This window comes from Typha angustifolia, chromosome 1 (genome assembly GCF_048772165.1).
Source record: "Typha angustifolia cultivar Huaian chromosome 1, ASM4877216v1, whole genome shotgun sequence".
NCBI lineage: Eukaryota > Viridiplantae > Streptophyta > Magnoliopsida > Poales > Typhaceae > Typha > Typha angustifolia.
The window spans coordinates 5227621-5236464 of NC_133239.1; the positions used below are offsets into that span (position 1 = coordinate 5227621).

The following is an 8844-nucleotide window of genomic DNA, read 5'->3' on the forward strand; positions in this document are numbered from 1 at the left end:
GTTGTTCTTGATCAAGCTGCCTTTCATCTCCTTTAATTCTGATAGCTCGGCATCACTGTTTTGGCTAGCGCCCACCAAGTGTTTGATGAAAGTTCCCTACCTCCACAGCACTCTTTTTTTTCTGCAGTTCTTTGATTCTGCACCTGCAGCATTATATTTTCACCTACTGTCCACCAAGTATTCGACGAAAATTCATTGTATTCTCAGCTCTCCTTCTGTTGTTCTATTCAAAACTTTCCGCTCACCAGGTGTTTGACGAAAGACTTGAGTGGGCTAAGTGGAAAATCTTACAACACTCTCAAGGTGGTTGATCAATTGTCGTTCCTTCCAATGGCATCTTATGTTCCGGTCGATCGTGAGAGTGTATCATTAGTCGGTTTTCTACTTGTCACTGAGCGGGATTGGATCACATGGGCATCTTCTATTGAGACAGTCCTCCGCGGGCAACGTCTTCATGGGCACATTAACGGCATCTCTACGGGATGTGCTCCCCCTCGCACTATCATTCAAACCACCACTGTGACCTTTACTTAGTCTGACACACCCAAGGCTGTTCAGTCGGAGGTTCTGTCTTCGGAGTATGATAAGTGGGAGCTACGTGACATGGAGGTTTGCACCTACCTCATCTTGCAAGTTGATCGATCGCTTCGACTTCAGCTTCAGACCTTGTCTTTTGCTCAGGCCATTTGGGCTCATCTTAGTCGTCGATTTATTCAGTCGAGTCTGATGCGCCGCTTTCAGCTCCGTCGCGATGCTCAGGAGGTCAGACAGGGTCAGCTCTCTATCCAGAACTTTTACGCTCGCATGATTGACATATGGCGTGAGCTTACATCTATGGAGCCCACTTTCAGCCACCCCTCTGACTCAATGTCCGCTCAGCGCCACTGTGATGAGGATCATCTGATGGATTTTCTAAATGCTCTTCGTCCAAAATTTGGGGATCTGACTCATCATTTATTGCATCGCTCCACTCTACCAAGCCTGGACAGTGTCATAGCTAAGTTACAGGTTGAGGAGCTTAGGTAGCGTCTTACACCACCTTCTGTAGCCATAAAGAGTGTGCTTGGTGTTGCTCCTGCTCTTATATCAGTCATGCCTGATATTTCGACCGCTACTCGCATCACTCATGTGCTTGGACGAGATCACCACTCATCGTGTCCTATGTGCACTCATTGTGGTCGTCCTGGTCATCTTGCCACTCGCTGCTATCGACTTCATCCCGAGCTTGTTCCCCATTCTGGCAAATGGGATCAAGCAAGGACAAGAGTCGTCACTTAGCTTCCTTTACCGCTGCACCAAATATTAGTCCATCTAATCACTCCAGCAATCTCACATTCAGTAGTGCGTAGTTCCAGCCGATTCAACAGCTCATTCATGGAGCTCTCAGCTTCACTGGTGCCTATACTTCTGCATCTGTTGTCTCTGGTATGACTAAGCCCTGGATTTTTTATTCTAGCGCCTCACATCATATGACTGGTGACCCTTCCATCTTTACTAGCCTCACCTCTAACCCTATCACTCTTCCTCATGTTCATACAGCTAATGGGACCTATTACCCTATCTCTCATATTGGTTACATTACTCCTACCACGGATCCTACGAGTCGTCTTACTTTATCTGATGTTTGGCTTGTCCCCGGCCTAACCATGAGTCTTATTTCTATTACTCAGCTTTCTGACTCTGGTTACACTGTATCCTTCTCTTCTACTTCTTGTGTTGTGCAGGACCCGTCTACAGGCTAGAGGATTGTGATCGGTAGTCGGATACATGGTCTTTATTACTTGGATCAGCTTCACCTTCCATCACCTCGTCCCAGTGCTTGTCTAGTCACTCCTCTCTCTCCTTCATACTTATGGCATCGATGTCTAGGTCATATATCGAGTCAGCGTCTCAAGACCTTGTCCCAGTTTGGATATTTAGGCAGTGGTCATTTTTCTTGTTTGTCCCCTTGTACTAGCTGCAGGTTGGCAAAACACCGGGCCCTTCCGTTTCCTCTTAGTACGAATATCTCTGATTCCCCTTTTCACCTTGTGCACTCTGATATTTGGGGACTCACTCCACTCCTTTCGATTCTTGGTTTAATCTACTATGTGTGTTTCATTGATAATTTTTCTTGTTTCACTTGGGTTTTACCTTATGCGTCAACGCTCTAAAGTGTGTCAAATTTATCGTGATTTCTCTTCTATGGTTCGTACTCAGTTTGGTCGGTCCATTAAGATCTTCCGATCTAATGGTGCTCGTGAGTATCTTTCCTCTGAGTTTCGTTCCATTCATGCTTCAGTCGGTACTCTACCTCAGCAGTCGTGTCCCTATACCCATGCTCAGAATGGAGTTGCTGAACGAAAACATCATCATCTTCTTGAGACCACTCGAGCTCTTCTCTTTAAGGCTTCTGTTCCTCGTTCTTATTGGGCTGAGGCCCTTCTTATTGCTCTCTATCTCATCAATCGAACTCCATCATCTATCCTTGATGGTTTGACTCCATATAATTGTCTCTATGATACTTCTCCCTCGTATGGTCATCTTCGTGTTTTTAGGTGCACCTGTTTTGTTCTTCTTCCTCCGGGTGAACATAACAAGTTATCCCCTAGGGCAGCTAAGTGTGTCTTCCTAGGATATAGTCCTGAGCATAAAGGCTATCGTTGCTATGACACTTTTGCTCATCGTCTTAGGATATCGCACCATGTCACTTTTCTGGAAAAGATACCTTTCTTTACCACTGATACCTTAGCTCCATCAGATTTATCTTTTCTATATCTCCCTACTCCTAGCCTATCCTCCATCCCCTCCGAGGTGCCTAGTTCAGCCCCACCATCAATATCCCACATGCCTCAAATTTCTCTACCCATCGACACGCCTTTACTACCAGTTTCTTCTGCTCCACCGGACCGCTCTCTCATTGAGTTCCTAGCCCCCTGGAGGAGTACCCCCCCCCCCTCCCATGATGACTTTGCCCTACTTTTATACTCGCAGGTCTTGTCCTCCTCCCACAAATGAGCCCCCCACTCTTGGTAGTATCTCTCCGATCGTCCCATCCTCTACTATAACGGCTCCTACGCCCGCTCGTCGTTACCTAGAGCGTGAGCATCACCCTCCTGACTAGTATGGCTTTCTGATGTCTTCTGCTACATACTCCCCCCAGTTTCACACTTTTCTTGCAGCCATCCACTCCACCTCTCAGTCCAGGTTCCAGAGTGGCAGTAGGCCATGGCAGATGAGCTTCAGGCCCTTTAGTAGATGCATACTTAGGATGTTGTTCCTTGCCCACCAGACATTGTGCCTGTCAGCTGCAAATGAATCTTCAAAGCTAAATATCAACCTGATGGATCCATTGCTAGGTACAAAGCTCGTCTGGTTGCTCGGGGTTTTACTCAAGAATATAGAATAGATTATGATGAGACTTTTGCTCCAGTTGCCCGGATGACTTCTGTCCGCACTCTTCTAGCTGTTGCTTCCAGTCGCCAGTGGCCTTTACATCAAATGGATGTGAAGAATGCGTTTCTTCATGGCCTTCTTGACGAGGAGGTATACATGGACCCTCCACCCAGTTTCCCTCTTCTTCCAGGTCACATCTGTCGATTGTGGCGAGCTATCTATGGGCTCAAGTAGGCCCCTCGTGCCTAGTTTGATCATTTTCGTAGTGTTCTTATCACGCCCTGATCCGGGAACATGATGGTCGTGAATCTCTAGGATAAAACCCGGAAAAAACACGAAAGCCCAATAGTAATCCAATCCTAAAATAGATTGACACAGCGAAAATGGTACTCAGCCTTCAGAGTCCTCACTAAGCGGCTTCTTAAATTCCTGCAAAATAATAAGTCCTCATGAGCTAAACGCCCAGCAAGTAACCCACTCTACTAATAATATGTCTAATGACAAAAATCAATGTGATACATATAGCAGCAGAAAAAGAATCATAGTAATAATATATAAGCCATCTTGAAAAATAAATAATTTTCTTGTCTCTTGAATCTCAAAATTCATATATACTAAATTAGAATCATAAATTATTCATATTAACTCATTTTGAATAAATTAATATAAAACGAATCAATCTCCGCTAAAAGTGTATTTTCATGGAAATCAAATCATAAATCATTCCTATTAACACAATCCGAATAAATCAGCATAAAACGAATCTTCACAAAAGTGTACTATCATGGAAATCAAATCATAAATCACTTATAATATCTCAATTTAAATAAATTAATATAAAACAAATCAATCTCTACTGAAATGTACTATCATGGGAATCGAATCATAAATCATTCATAATATCTTAATTTGAATAAATCAATATAAAAACAGTCGATCTCTGCCAAAAGTGTACTATCATGGAAACCCACCAAAACTGATAAAATGCCATATTGTCTCATTAATGGGTACTCCGACCCGTGGCCACATCGCACTACCTAGTCACCATCGGGATGGCGCCCGGGACTTTTCTAGATAGTCGATCCGTCTAGGGTCACAGTAGGTACTCTGCAGTGCCCTACTGACTTTTCCACTAGCGTTGAGAAAAATTAGAGTCACCAAAACAAAAATCCAGGAATCTTTTCCCTAATCCCGCTAGAGTCACTTGGTAGCACGTCGCAACGTTACATTCCAAGAATCTTTTCCCTGAACTTAACTTCTTGAAAATAAAATTGGGTTTCAGATCTCACTTTTATCAGTTTTCAACTATACTGATTCATTCTAAATCTCAAGTATACATTTTCTCAATCACCAAAATTCTCAATTCTTCAAATATAATATAAACATGAATAATCCATAAATTCAAATACTACTATTTCCTCCAATATATACAAAATATAAATCATTCTTAATAGGTCAGAAAACACGAATAAATAATAATCTCATATTCAATCTTGCAAAATTTCAGGTCTCAAAAATAATATTTTATTTTTGATCATATTCTAAAAAAATAAAGATCTATTATATTTTATTTATAGAAAATAAAATATATTAGCATAAAGATCTCCTCTATTATTTTATGAAAATAAAATATAATAATAAATATTTTTTTTACAAATCCGAAATTCCTTTAAATTGAAGTAATTCTAATTTATATCTTATTTTCTAGAAATAATATAGTATTATTTATTTTCAGAAATTCGAAATCCATATAAATTGAAAATACAGTGGAAATAGATATTAATTATTTTCATAAATCTAAAAATTCATTTAAATATAAATATTCCTAATTTATTTCTTATTTTCTGCAATAAAAATAAATACTTTGAAATCTGAAAAATAATAAACAATAAAATCCCTTTTTTTTTCAAGAACGATAAATATGAATTTTCTATAAAATACAAAATCTTAACATTTCTAATTCTTTATTGAAAATCCTTAAAATAACAAACTTCTTAACTTCCCATATAATTGGCATCATCATATTATAAAGTTTCTTATCTTATAAAATTAAATACGATCATAATAACATAAAGAGATATTTACAATTCATCAATTCTATTTTTATATAATAAAAATTTAAGAAAATATAAGTGGGAACTTGCCAAGATCGCTTAATCCAAAATAATTTAATTTTCGCATCCTAATCGTAATCTGCATGAATTCCAAAACGCTCCAAGATTGTCTTCTCTTTCCTTTTCTTCTCTTTGGTATAATAAAATATTTTTCCCTCTATTTTCTATTCTTTTTTTTTCTCTCTAATCTCCCCCAAGAATAATCTCTTCTCTCTTTTTTCTTCTTTGGTACTGTAGCAATCCCCCTAACTTCTATCTAAAAAATCCCTCTAGGGTTTTTTTCTAGGCCCCCCTTTTATAGTTGAAAAATATAATAAGAGTCCTATTAGAATAAGGATTCTAATATCTTAAAGATGTATCTAAAAATTTAATTTAATTTAATAAAAATCCTAAAATATAAAAGATAAAGTAAAATTCCTCATTATCTAAATTATATATATTTCTATTTATTTATGTTTTAAAATTCTGGGTTGTTATAGTTCTCACAGCCTACAGATTTCAGGATAGCTCCTCTAAGTCATCTATGTTTCTACAGTCTTCTGCGCAGGGTCGGGTCATCCTCTTTCTGTATGTCGATGATATGATTATCACCGGAGATGACTCAACCGGGATCCGCTCCCTTCAGCAGCATCTTCAGAGTCAATTTGAGATGAAGGACCTTGATCCTCTTCGGTACTTTCTGGGTATCGAAATTGCTTAGTCATCCCATGGTCTTTTGCTGTCCCAGCAGAAGTATATTACAGACATTCTTAGTCGTGCTACTATCACTAACACTCGTCCCGCTGCTACCCCAGTTGAGCTCCATATGAAGCTTCAGCCCGATGATGGTCAGCTTCTTCCAGATCCGACTAGATATCGTCAACTGGTTGGGACACTTGTCTATCTGACCATTACTTGGCCTGATATCTCTCATGCAGTTGGTCTTGTCACTCAGTTCATGCAAGCTCCTCGATCTACTCATTATGCTGCTCTTATACGTATTCTTTAATACCTTCATGGCATCATCACTCGCTCTCTTTTCATGCCATCGACTTCCATCTTGGTTATGTGAGCTTATTGCGATGTAGATTATGCTGGTGACAAGTCTGATCGAAAGTCTACTACTAGCTGCTGCATTTTTCTATGAGATTCTCTGATTTCTTGGCATAGCAAGAAACAGAATATAGTGTCTCTCTCCAGTATTGAGTCAGAGTATTGTGTTATGTGTGCGGCAACTAAAGAGATTGTTTGGCTCCGTCATCTCCTTAGTGATATGGGTGTTTCCTTACCTATCCCAACTCATCTTCATGTCGACAATGATAGTACTAAAAAGCTCACTGAAAATCCTATTTTTCATGAGAGGACGAAGCACATTGAAGTCGATATGCACTACACTCGGCAGCAATATCGAACTGGCATCATTTCGCTCCACCTTAGCACTGAGGAGCAGATTGCTAATTTTTTCACGAAGTCTCTTCCCCTTCCGCGCTTTGCGCATTTAGTTGGCAAACTCTCGGTTTATGATCCACCTTGAGTTTGAGGGGGATATTAGAGTTATTAGATTTAAATATTATATGGTGACTTTGTATAAATAGGGGTCAACTCCTCTTTGATCAAATGTGAAATACAAAATATTTCTCACCACTCTTCTTCTCTCCTCTCTTCTCTTCTCCTCTTTCCTCTCCTTCAACCCAATCTAGGGTAATCCCCCTATCGTTTCAGCTATGATAATTATCTCCTTGAACATTAGAGAACTAGGATCCTCATGCTTAAAAACCCTCTCTTTAAAGATTTTTATTTGTGGCTCAAGGTGTAGCATTGTTCGTAATTAGGAATCTAAGACTGCCAACTTCAAACAGGATTTCTGTTACCCCTTCCCAATCAAGTACCTAGGGCTTCTTCTAAGGCCTGGGCCCCTCACTAAAGTGGACTAGACATTGGTCATCAACAAATTGGATTGATACCTCTAAAACTAGACTTCCAAGACTCTTCCATCAATGGCAGGTTTATGCTTCTAAACTCTAAACTCTGTTCTTACTGCTATCCTCTCTTACTTCATTTTAATATTTTGGATCTCATATGACATCATTTGTAAGATAAACTATATAGATCTTTCTTATGGTAGAATTGACAAAACTCCTCAAGTTTCCATTGCCTCATAATTCGAAAGAACTAGAGAGGTTAGAAGTTATCAATCTCCACAATCAAAACATGGCTCTATTTGGTAAATGATGGTGGAAGCTTCTAAGTCTTCCGCCTCTCCTTATTGGAAGACCTTGATCCTTCACTCCTATAATAGAATGCGCACCTCGCTAAAAGAATCAGCTTACTTCCCTCACTCTCACTTCTGGAGGCAAATCCTCAAAACAAAAGATAGCTTCAAATAAAGGGACTCATACCAAATTGGCAATAAATCTTGAATTAATATTTGGACTGATAGATGGCAATCACACTTATCACTTTATTTTCTTTGCCCCTCAACCTTCGTGCAACTAGGAACCCAGATTCCACCATTGCCGTTGGACTTACAAAAGCGACCTCCAAAGACTTATCACCCTTATTTTTGGAGAGTAGAAAATCTGATTCGGTTGTCGCTCAAGAGCTCATAAAGATCATAAATTTAACATAAGATGTCATCCTAGAAGAGTCTCATGACATGATCACTTGGAGGTTCAACGCCAATGGCACATACTCGGTTAAATTTCGCTATTATCTTATGAACTTTTCGAATATAAAATTTACTAACTATACGAAGATTTGGCAATCTCATCTTCTATCAAAACTCAAAATTATCTTGTGGTTATTAAGCTAGACAAGCTTCATACAAAATTTAATCTAATAAAAAATGGTTTCTCGGGACCTCTCTCGTATGCCCTTTGTGACAAGGAGATCATATCGGTGGAACACATTTCTTTCATTGCCTCTCTACTTTGATGATTGTCAATAACATTAGCACGAATATCGAATTCACTCCTATCATCAACTCGGGATGGCTTTTGGTCCTTTCGTCCTCTCCATCCCTTTGTAAGCCTCGAGAATTTATCCTCTTTATATTTTATTTCTATCCCTCCCCTTTCATTTTCCTCTTTCTCCTCCCTTTCTAATTCCCATTTTTCTAAATTCTTTCCTTTAATTTCATAACTAGGCTACAATCATTATTTCTCAAAAAGAAGAAAAAAAAAACTTCAAGAGCCACTTTGTAAATAAATTGTGAGGCAAAGATAGAATTTTACCCACTGAATGAAAAAAAAATTCTTTCTCTAAAATACAATGTCTAACACTTTCAAAATATAATACTTCTAGGGAACCAACATCTCAACCTAAAACGCAATTAGGAATTTGAAGTATATAATGGAAATATGAGAAAATTTAAGAA

General features: G+C 39.0%; 1 protein-coding gene across 1 annotated transcript; it reads left to right on the plus strand.

The window, feature by feature from the left end:
* The first annotated feature begins 603 nt into the window (after positions 1-603).
* LOC140759929 (uncharacterized) lies at positions 604-7002 on the plus strand. Its single transcript, XM_073096644.1, has 6 exons — positions 604-1022; positions 1457-1691; positions 2200-2537; positions 3339-3525; positions 6025-6161; positions 6639-7002. The coding sequence occupies exons 1-6, from the start codon at positions 604-606 to the stop codon at positions 7000-7002; spliced, it is 1680 nt and encodes a 559-aa protein (XP_072952745.1).
* Positions 7003-8844: the final 1842 nt, after the last annotated feature.

What these genes read in the sequence shown, in the direction of transcription:
- LOC140759929 (XM_073096644.1), top strand. Translation starts at nt 604, where the DNA reads ATGGAGGTTTGCACCTACCTCATCTTGCAAGTTGATCGATCGCTTCGA. An exon ending in TTACAGGTTGAGGAGCTTAG is followed by an intron (nt 1,023 to 1,456) that starts GTAGCGTCTTAC and finishes TTTTTATTCTAG; the next exon opens with CGCCTCACATCATATGACTG. An exon ending in AAGGACCTTGATCCTCTTCG is followed by an intron (nt 6,162 to 6,638) that starts GTACTTTCTGGG and finishes TTCTTGGCATAG; the next exon opens with CAAGAAACAGAATATAGTGT.